Source organism: Callorhinus ursinus, unplaced genomic scaffold, assembly GCF_003265705.2.
Source record: "Callorhinus ursinus isolate GAN/ISIS: 27379988/994484 unplaced genomic scaffold, GSC_fseal_2.0 scaffold4, whole genome shotgun sequence".
Classification (NCBI taxonomy): domain Eukaryota; kingdom Metazoa; phylum Chordata; class Mammalia; order Carnivora; family Otariidae; genus Callorhinus; species Callorhinus ursinus.
Genome location: NW_027397066.1, coordinates 88,656,211 through 88,667,401, shown reverse-complemented (window position 1 = coordinate 88,667,401; position 11,191 = coordinate 88,656,211). Strand labels below are relative to the sequence as shown.

Below are 11,191 nucleotides of genomic sequence, written 5' to 3'. Positions count from 1 at the left end.
TTACACTATTTCTCTTTGTTGGCAAAGAAGAAACAGATGTTCCTTAGAAATCGTTTTCTGGCGCCCTACGGCTGCTTTACTGGTAGGAAGTCTCCGGAGTGACTGCGGCCGGCCGGCTCTACGGCAACGCCTGCCGCCGTGGCCGCCTTCCCAAGTAACAGCAGGCCAAAGACGACGGGCCAAGGCTTTTGCCTAAATTACCAACCTTAACTTCCGCAACCATCCAAGCATGCCCCAAGTTTAAATTATACACGTTTATTTCAATTCAAATTTTCACAGATTAAAAGATTGCATTTTATTAGAATCAATTTACAGGCAGTCTGCAGCAATGATTTCTCGTGGGAAAAAAAAGAGAGACAGACGGACTTCACTGAGTTTCTGGATGTGAATGGAACCTCTTCCCGCAAACCAAGCACACGGAGATAGGCCCACCAGCAGCCGGAGCTGAGTGAAGACATGACGTCTCGGGTCGCGCCCCACATGCAGGGTAAGGCTTGAGGCTGCAGGGAGCAGCTGTTCTCGGCAAGGCAGGACGCGGGGGCTGCTCACGCAGCACCTTCCAGACGCGCCACCGACGTGTCCGACGGCTCGCCACGCTCCCGTGTGCCAACGGTGAGCACAGCGGCGCGCAGGGCAAGTGCCCCTTCACAAGGGAACGAATCCAGGCAATTCTTTATGAAAAGGTAAGGTTCAGAAGAAATGTTTGCTCCAAGGCACCAAGGGTGTAAAGCTTTTGAGAGAATACACAGAAATGAACAGACTGAAAAAGGGAAATTAGTTCTCAATGGAGAAATCTGCCATTACGATAACTAGCGTAAATAATTACTTCAGACAGGTCACAAAACGCACAGCGAACAGACTGTGCTGTGAGAGGGAACATCTGACCAGAGAACGTTCCCGTGGCACTTGGGGGAGCTGCTGGTACGTGCTTACGGGGTTCCTCCCGGAGCCGGAGCAGCTGTGCCTCACTTGTACTTGTAATATCCTTCTCCAGTCTTCTTGCCCAGCTTGTTCTCTGCTACCAGCTTATTCAAGGACGGGATGGGCTGAAACAAGGGGTTCTTTGCATCCATTTCATACCACCCTATTGAGAGGAGGAAAGAGGTTGAGGACGAAGCGCGGGGATTATTCGGACACCTCAGCACCCCCAGGGCAAGGCTGGGGGCACAGCTCAGGAGAAGGGTCCCCACTCTGACGTGGCAGAGGCAGGAGGCAGCTGAGCCGGCACAGCCGGACGGGCCCCGAAGCACCCGGCGGCGCTGCTCGCGGCCCGGCTCCGCCACGGCCCGGCCACTCACGCAGTGTCCTCCCGGAAACACGGAACCAGCTCATCTGCCGCCTGGACCCCTCAGTGGCACCGTGCAACAACTTTTGGGACACACGTTAAAAATCTGAACTTGCCGCCACTGGTAGTCTGCAGCCTCACAAAATACAAAGGTTCATGCTTCATTCAGAACCCTCCTTGCTCCCCACAAATACCTAGGTGTTCTTTGTGAAACGTGGGGGCCTGAGCTACACTCAACTTCAGGAGTCCACTTTTCATTATCATCTTTACTGTTAACTTTAGAGCCACTATAGTAAAGGGATACATTATTATCCTTAAAGGGGTGCAGATCTCCACGGAAGTGGAGGTTACACAAATCAGCATTTATGGCGGAATGACATGGTACCAATGTCTGCTTCCGACGTGTTCCTGTCCTGCGGAGCCGTCGGGGAAACCGGGTAAGGGGTACCCGGGACCCGGGACCACTCTGCTATCTTTGAAACTTCCTGTGAATCTATAATTGTTTCAAAAAGAAAAGTTTTAAAAACAAGTTACCCTGTGGAGAGACACTAGGCAAGCACATTTTTCCTTTTTCTGCCACCTTTTAACTTGAATCTTTAAGCTGGTGGGGCAGAACTCTGGAAGGCCTACGAAGACCCCCTGAAATTTCAAGTTACAAGCATTGTACTATGAAAGAAACGACCTCGATTCCACTACAGAAAAAACAGGGAAGTCCAATTCCTACCGTCCATGATGAACTTCGTAGTATCCAGCCCCACGTAATCTAGAAGCTCAAATGGGCCCATGGGGTACCCAGCCCCCAGCTTCATGGCAGTGTCGATGTCCTCCTTGGATGCATCACCTGAAGACAAGAGGGCAGCACTGAGCCATCACCATCTTTCCCGCGGTTCTCCTTGTCATACTGTTGGTCCCAGAATTGAGTTTTACAAGTTTGCACATGCAAAAAACATCCAGAGTCAGGAATTCTGGCTATGGTACGATTTCATCTCAGAGGTACACGCCAAATAGACCACAAGATTTTCAAAGCTATTCCACCAAGCTATTCTGTGAGGTGAATTCTAGAGCACTGCTCCGGTGTTCACGCAGAGAGAAGGCTCCGGTGGCCTGGAAACATTAGTCATTGTTAATGGATTGGGATTTTCCAACTCTGGAATAACTTATTACAACATCACTTAAAGCTAGAGCACGTTTTTATTGATAAACAGGGACTTTTTTAAAACAAAAAAAGAACTAAGCTTTGTGTTTTTGTATGTATGGTATGCATATTTTTCCTTTCCAGCTTTCTTGGTTTTACATATTCCTCTGGAATTACCACTCACATCACCCCTTTAGTCAAGATAAAGTTTAAAAAGAAGCCCAAATCTGATTTAAAATTGCCACTCAAATTTGAAAGTGTGTTTATTAGATTAAGACACGAGCCGATGTGCTTTTTTTCCTGGAATTTTACCCTTCACTATTATGGTCCTTGGGCCCACAAGAAGTCTTTCAGAGAACCTGTTCCCTTTTTCCAAAATCAGGAATGGAAATGGTCTATAACAAGTGATCATCTAGAAATTTTGTTCCAAAGTATAAAGAAATGGTCGGTTACACCAAAGCTAAATAAAAGGAGAAAAAAGTTCAAATCCTCAAAGAGAACTTTATACCTAAACACGTTTCAGATTTTTAGGCATGCACCAGAGCCTGAGAATGAGACAGAGAAAAACCAGACAAGCCCCCAAGTACTCATGCTATAGTGGGAGGACTCGGATGTGTCCAGCCACTGCTGAAGATTCATGAAGACTGACACGCCTCTGTGTGGGCAAAGGTGGAGAGATTTGCTCAAAGGGCTAACATTTCACCAAAACCCACCCACTGAGGCCCAGGTCCTGAAGGATGAAGAGCATCCCAAGGGATGAGAGGGCAGGAAGAGCATGCCAGGCAGAGGGGACAGCATGTGCAAAGGAGAAATGAGCAGGAACACGGCAGCTGATAAATGGATTCTGCTCCGAGGCCTTCATCTGACCCCGAGGCTTCTATGGTGTTAGAGCCCAGATGCTAAATGACACCTCGCTTACCGCTCTCCTTGGTCAGCACCTGCTGCTCCCTGGGCCTGGTGCCGTCCCGCCTCCAACATTCGACATTTGCTTCCCGCAGGCCTCTCTGCTCAGATGTCCCTTCATCAGAGCACCCTGCTCCCTCCCTGCATATACACTGGCAACTGTAAGAACTCCAGGCGAGGCCTCCCACCATCCTCTTCACTTTATCTTTCTCCGGATTACTGGTCACAACCTAACGTGGCATCTACTGGTTCATTCACTGTGGACAACCTCTCTTCGTCAGAATATCAGCTCCTGGGGACAGAAATCTCACGGTGTAACGGTTCCAACTTACCTAAAGCCATTTAATCAAATCTCTACTCAAGGGCAAATAATGAACCCTAGGGGCAATTCTGTAATTCCAGATTCAGCGACTCACTTGAAGACTATTTTATTTCAAAAAATATGAAGATAAAGCATATCAAAGAAAAGAAATCTAAGCAGTGTTACAAAGTCAGCAACTCTAAAAATTCTCGGTAATACAGAGCAAAAGAGACAAGAAGAGGGAGAAATAAAGCACACAGATTGGTGCGCCACATGGGAGTTAAATATGGAACTGTGCTTTAGACCACTAATTCCTAAACTTGTACAGAGTCAAGCACTTCACTGAGAATAGAACACCTGCCTCAAATAAACTGCACACACAAAACTTCAGGAGATTCATGGGGCCTCCCACCTCTCCCCAGTTAAGAGCCCCCAACTCTAGACAACAAGGAAAAGCTTCCTCCTGCACGGTGGGGACCTGGGAGCGGTGGGGGCCTGGGAGCAGCCGGACTTGTTTCTTAGGCTGGCTCATCAGCACCACCTACCCACCATTCTTGGCATTAATAACAGGCCCCGGCGGCAGCCCCTACTCCCTCCTTCATCAACAGCTCCCTAAGTGCCTATCCTGTAGGAGCACTCTGGGGAAGATGCAGAGGAGACCCTTCCCAGGCGCCGCAAGGGAAACAGTATCCGGCAACAGAAAGACGCCCTGCCACGGGGAGGAGAGCGGCAACCACCCTGAGGGAGAGCCAAAGCGTACAGAGAGTTACAATAACACAGATGGCGACCAGCTGGGAACACTGGGGACATCAGACAGGGCCTTGTAAGAGCGGGGGGGAGTGAGGTCCGTGGTGACGGCAGCAGGGGCGGAGGGGAAGGTGAGAGCAGCTTCTCTGGGAAGGGAACTGTATTCGGTAGTCTACAACAGAAACACCGAAGAGGTCCTGGGCAGAGGAATGACAGGGCGCAGGATGTCACACAGTGACTGCGGGGCAGGGACACTCCCAGGGCCTGCCACCAGCCCAGCCCTCCCAGAAGAGCTGCCTGGGACCTGTCAGGAAGGGACATCCAACAGGTGTGGCGGTCTGCTGCCGGGCGCCAGCCTGCTCAAAGATCTGGACAGAAAGCCGCAGGGATGAGGGGGACCAACTGCACCAACCAGGCCCCTGTTAGAGCACGAACACACGGGAGCCGCACAGAGCGAGGACAGAAGCTGGAGGACTGAGAAGGCAGGCCCAAGGAAGAAGCCACGAGGCCCAGGGCATCAGAGAGCAGTGGCCAGGGGACGCTGCAGTGCCACCAGACGCCCCAGGGCGCTGGCAAGAAGCACTGGCGCAGGGCCCCCAGGCAGCCGGGGCCCCGAGCGGTGGTGACGGAGGTGACTCTGCTCTAATGCCAACACGTCCATCCGCCCGTGGGCCTCCCCCACGCAGAGGGGCGCTTCGCCGCGCACACCCCGGGCTGACAGGGTTTGCCAGAGACCGAGTGTGTGTGTCCCCAGAATTCATGTTCACACCCTGCCCCCCGACGTGGAGGCTTCGATGAGATCATGAGGGTGGAGCCCCTGAGGGGACAAGGGACCTGCAGAGAGTCAGAGAGCTTCTTGTGTCCTCTCTCCGCTCCCCGCCACGCGGAAATGCGCCGCGAAGTCAGCCGTGCGCCTCCCGGAAGAGGCCCTCCCCGGAATCCCGCCATCTGGCACCGCGGCCTTGGACTTCCGCCTCCAGAACTGGGGGAAATACACCCAGTCTGCGGGGCTTGTGTTATGGGAGCCCACGCGGCCCACGATGGTGGGCAGAGACGTTCTCCCCGGAGAAGGAAGAGGCTGGGCAAAACAAAGTCTCAGAGTGTCTTCACTGCACCACTCTGCCGCCGCCGTGGCGGGCAGCGGGCAGCGTCTCCTCACCCTCCGGGACAAGAGGACGAGCGAACAGACAGGGCAGGCAAGGGAGAACGAATCCAAAATAGCTCCAGGTTTCAAAGGAGAAGCCAGCTGCTGAGAGCAGGCACCCTGCCTCCCAGCGGGCCAGAACGGGGGGGGGGCAGCGGTGATGGGGCAAAGGGACGTGGGAAGAAGCCCGAGGTAGGACGTGTGGGGTCCAGTCCCCAGTGTGCTTGCTGGGCCACAACACCCACCCCAGACACGACTCCAGCCGCTCCCCGAGCTGACGCTGCAGCTCACAGGCCCCGAGCAGCGGTGGGCAAAGAGGCAGAGGGGCGAGCCGGGCTGTGCTGTCCTGGGCGGCAGCGTGCGCAGTGTCTAAGAACACGGCCCCTGGGGCTCGGACCCCCTCTCCGGCCTCACCTCCCGGGGGGGGGGGGGACGACGGGGAGGGTCAAAGGGCCCACTGCCTGGGGGAGGGGAGCAAAAGACAAGAAAACGCCTTTCCACTTACAATCAGATACAAGGTACATCTGAAAGTATATCAAAGTGACAGTATGTTTCAGTGAGGGGAAAAAATACATTAAGGGGTGGATTACCCACGTGCTACATTCTAAAACATTACATTAAAAAAAAAAAAACCTGCCTTTCAAAGTAGGGTAAAACGCTTCACGCATTCTTTGAGGTGTAATTAGGCATATTTGCTGATAGATAAACACAGAAGTGTTGGTTTGATCTTGGAGCAAAAGTGTGGCAAATGCTTCCATAAAACAGAGAGAAGTTTTAATATTTAAAGCAGATTTTGAGGAAGCAAATGTGCTTTCATCTCTCTGGAAGAGCTGGTGTAAATATTTTGTTTAAAAAATGACATTCTCAGGAGCGACCATTTGTGAATGAAGTAATTGAAAACAATTACACTTGCTTTTTATCCAGTCCTATTAAGGCCTATTTGCCTTTGAAGCAGACATGATAGTTACCTTTCCAGAAATGTGGTAGGGAAAGGAGGCAGGAAGATACATGCCATTTTATAACCTTGGACCATGTCCCAAGTTTTATAATTTTACAACAGGGGAAATCATTCTCTGGAAATCAACAAGTATTGACAAAAGCATGAGACCATTCTTAAGGTTAAAAAAAAAAAAAAAAAAAACAAAAAACAGGGTGCCTGGGTGGCTCAGATGGTTAAGCGTCTGCCTTCGGCTCAGGTCATGATCCTGGGGTCCTGGGATCGAGTCCCGCATCAGGCTCCTTGCTCCTTGGGCGCCTGCTTCTCCCTCTGCCTCTCTCTCTCTCTCTCTCTCTCCCCCACCTGTCTCTCATGCATAAATAAAAATCTTTAAAAAACAAAACAAAACAAAACACCATGGCCTCATTTAGTAAGGACAGGGAAGGCTCTTAGAAATAGTCATCGTCCCTTATCAGCCTTGTCACTTACTTCCCATCACCTGTCACAGAGTCACGAATTTTAGAACTTTAAGGAACTTTCAAGGTCCCTTAGTCCAGTGATTTTTACATTATTATTTTTTTAAACAGGAAACCTTTTCATCAAAAACAGAGATTTAGGATATAAATCTGGGCTGGCCATGCGATGGCTCTGGCTGAGACTGTAATTGGGTGTGGGGGGGTAGGTTCCAGAGCCACATCTCAGAGGCCCCACAGGGAACTCAGGGGGACCAGAGCACCCAATGACAAAGGTCCTGAGGTCCAGGGTGAGGCTGATTCACAGAGCTAAACGATCCGAAGCCCCTCCCGTACTCTGCATGGCCTAGCCATTCCTACAGGGCCTGCTCAAGAACCAGGGAGCAGTGCTGAGAGCCTAAGACCCGCCGCTCCCAGCCCGGCTCAGGACAGCTACCTCGTTCGTACAGCCTGACCGCTTCCATGAGGTACGGCACCAGGAGACGGTTCACAATAAACCCCGGAGTGTCCTGTTGGAGGAGAGAAAAATAAAAGGCAAGTGAATTTTCACTGACCTTTATCTTCTGCCAAGTCACTAGACTGCCCCTTCTCACTCTGCATCTTATTACCCACACTTACCAAGCTTGGCATTTTCAAGATTTCTTTTGAAGTACCAGCACAGCCCTACTTCTGTGGTATGTGACAATTTACCCAACTGTAATACTTAAAAAAAAAAAATCAAATCAAATCAAACCTAGATGCCCCCACTGCAGGAATCCTGAAATAAAGGCAGATCAAGGCAGAGAGGTCACTGGAAAGAACACAGCTTTGAGGGCAGGCCATCTGGGCTTCAGAGTCTAATAGTTGCTGACACTGGGACATCCTGAAATCAGGTTCATCATTGGTGAATCAGAGTAATAATTTCCACAAGTTGTGAAGATAACTCAGAAAACACCCAACACGCTGCGTGTAAGGCCCGATACTCAAATGGTAGCCCCTTTACTCCTCTCCTGGCCCCACATCCCTCTCAGGAATCTGGAAAAAGTACGCTCCACCTTGAACAAGGTTCACAGGAGCGCCACCGCCTGGGCTCCCCGGAGCCATCTCTGGGCTACCTGAGATGTTCTCACGCTCCAGTGTGCAGTGCAGGGTGGTCCAACTGGGTACAGGTGCCAGAGCAGACAAACCCCTGCACCCCGCATGACCCCCCTGTACCGCACACCCCTTTCATCGATTTCCTCCTCATTACTACGCTTAATCGTCTGTCCTGGAGGCCTCCTGTGGGATTTGGATTCTACTGACTGGTCTCTCCGGGGAAATTTGTGGGGCAGGTTGGGTTGGTAATTTTTTGGTGGTATTTATGTGAAACCAATTTTCACTAAGTAAATGGTGTAAATTTTAACAAAGGGCTACGATGTTCCTGCAGAGAGAACTCCTCACTCTTACCCTGGGCCCTGTGTTCTCTTTCTAGCACACACCAGGCCCTCCATAAATGCACAAATGAAAGCTGGCCTGCCCCGTGCATTACTCTTACAGCTAACCCGACTGCACGCTGGGTAAACTAGGCAATAGAGCCACAGGATCGGTACCTCCTTCAAGTCTGGACAAGCAGAAACTATGTTCTACTCCTAGCCCCACAGGAACACAGAGATGAGCAAAATAGCTTTATCAGCTTCACCACAACTGTATTAATGAAATGACGTCCACTTTATATCTAGGGCAAAAGTGCTTTTCAACCTCAAAAAGTTTATCGCAGAAACTCAGGACAGGGTAGATGACGCACACATATACAAGGTTAGAGGTCAGAAAGTACTCTGGGGAAAATGTTTGCTCCAATCAGAATACGTGGAGTTTTATACAGTCGGTATCATCCATAGAGCTCAATAACGAAAAAGTGCTCAAACTCACAAAATATTCAAACTCACCAGTAATCAGAGAAGTACTCATTAGAATAAAATAGCATTTTGCCAGTAAGATTAGTGGCAAAAGGGTTTTTTCCCCATTATGCTAATATTCAATGCCACTGATGAGTCAGAGACGCATATACTCTCATGGTACTGGTATGTAAACTGTAAAGAAACATAGTCCCTTGATAAAGCAATTTAATATTATGTAATCATATACCTTATATTTTTATACTCATTTGTTTATTAAATATACTTTATTTACTGTACCGTGTGCCAAGCACTGTTCTATGTCCTTTACGAATATTAATCCATTTACTCCTTACGATAACCCTGTGAGACAAGCACTATTATTACCCTTACAGGGGGGAGAGGACACTGAGGCCCAGAGAGATTGAGTAACTTGCCCAAGATCACACAGCTAACAGGTGCCAGAGCCAGGATGTGATCCCAGTCACACTGGCTCCAGAGTCCAGGGTCTCACCCTTTTCACACCACGCTCTCCTCAAGAAGTCTCACTATGAAGACAGACACGTTCCGGGTGCACCGTCATCTGCTATGTTGCGTGTTGGTCCATTGCGATCCCGCAGGCCCAAATCCAGCCCCGGCCTGCTTCTGTACCATTCCACCACCGTGGCGGAGCCACGGGCTCTACGTGGACCATCTATGCTGCACATCGCCCCCAACAGCAGAGCCGAGTAGTTAGAGCAGAGACCGTATACCCAAAAATGTTGACTATCTGGCCCTCTACAGGAAAGCGTGCTGACCCTTGTTCTTTGTGCTTGCCTTCCATTGTCTGGATCCTTCACGGAGAGCCTGAATAACTAACCCAGAGAGCTTGAAGGTATCACCCAGGAAAGAGTTCTGAAATGATGTAAAACAAGGCAGTTTTATGAGACCAGGGAGTTCCCATTCCTGCATCTGCTGGGGCCACTCCAGTGGAACTCTCTATGAATGAATGATTATGCTGCTAAAGACAATCACTGCCTGTCCCCCACATTTCCACTTTCTTATCTAGCTTTCGATTCACTACACACTGATGCTCTTTCTCATACCATTACTACTTTCTGCCACGAACAAAGCATAACCCAGTGAGAAAGTGCAACATCTGGTTATTAATGTGACTTTTTAAAAAATCCAATTTAAAACCACTAAACAAAGAAAGAATGAGTGCTACAACACGAGCCTCCCTAACACCGCTACCCTCCTCGACCGGGGGGGACAGGCACGTGAGTCTGCTCTCTCAAGCTACGGGGGCCACGCCGACAGATGACTCAGTCAGAGGATTCATGAGCAATAGGCCTTTCCCCAGGTTACTACAATACTGTGAGTTCAAGGTGGAGAACATTTTAGAAAGCAAAAGCATTCTGTAAGAAGAACCACAATGACAGAAAAGATTATGGTCAAAAAGGTAGATGCACACATATAAAAATTTCTAACGGTATGGCACAACTGCCCTTCTGAAAAAACTGCCAAGTCATGCAGAGGAGTAGTCCTGAGTCTTGGGAGGACTAAAGAGGAGCTGTGGCCAACAGAGACGGGAGGAGAGCACCACTGCAGGTGACAGCAGCTGGGGGCATTTCCCATATACTAATGGAGTACGGCAAGAAGGGAAGGTGGGAGGCACGCTGCCCACTGGGCCTTGCTTCTTAGTGGAAAAACAAGACACAAAAGCACAATGCCGCACTCCCTGAGAAACAGCTTCATTAGTCCCACCTGGGGAAGTGGGCACTTCCTCTCTCTCATCATTTCCTTAGCCACCTGTCGTGCCCTTTCCCAAAGTGCGGCGCTGGTTTTCAGTTCGGGACGCACGTGTCTACCACGCTGTTGCTGACATGCAGGCTCCCAGGCTCCCCCAGGCCCAGCAGAGGCTAAAGCCAATGGGGTCACAAAAACCATTTATGGAAACACAGCAGCCCAACAACAGACAAAAGCCAAGACCCGGGGAGAAGTTTTCTACTCAGCTGAAGCTCTGGCTCTCTTCAGATCTCAAAGGGTCCACCCGATGGCCTTGGGCAAGGGTTAGGGTCTGGCTCCCCTGCTGGCAAACTAGAAAAGAGGCCCCACGTGCTCTTCCCAGCCCCCAGACAGGCCTGAGGTGAGAGTGCCTCATCTCTCACATCTTTCTATAGAAGAATTCTACCCCAAATAAGTCAGTTCTAAGGAAAACCACCCCCTTCCCAAGGTACCTATACTCTACCTTACAAGAAACAGGATGCTTTCCCAGGGCTCTGGTGAAGTCTATCAGAGATTCGTAAGTCTTCTGGCTGGTCATTGGTGTTTTAATGACCTGAAAATGCAAAGCAGAGAATTATGACCAAAGAGTCAACAAACAACTGAAACAGAACGATTCCAGAAAACATTCAAGATGTAAAGTGTCTAC

General features: G+C 49.9%; 1 protein-coding gene across 2 annotated transcripts in view; it reads right to left on the bottom strand.

Annotated features, from left to right (window-relative positions):
* Positions 1–239: 239 nt before the first annotated feature.
* HADH (hydroxyacyl-CoA dehydrogenase) overlaps positions 240–11,191 on the bottom strand; it is a 44,108-nt gene continuing 33,156 nt past the window's right edge. For both annotated transcript variants that reach the window (XM_025873603.2, XM_073892092.1), the window contains exons 5-8: positions 11,009–11,098; positions 7,362–7,434; positions 2,010–2,126; positions 240–1,084 (exon numbers count right to left, since the gene is read on the bottom strand). In XM_025873603.2, coding sequence (XP_025729388.1) covers positions 966–1,084; positions 2,010–2,126; positions 7,362–7,434; positions 11,009–11,098 — 399 coding nt within the window. In that variant the 3' untranslated portion in view covers positions 240–965. The remainder of the gene's footprint in view (positions 1,085–2,009; positions 2,127–7,361; positions 7,435–11,008; positions 11,099–11,191) is intronic.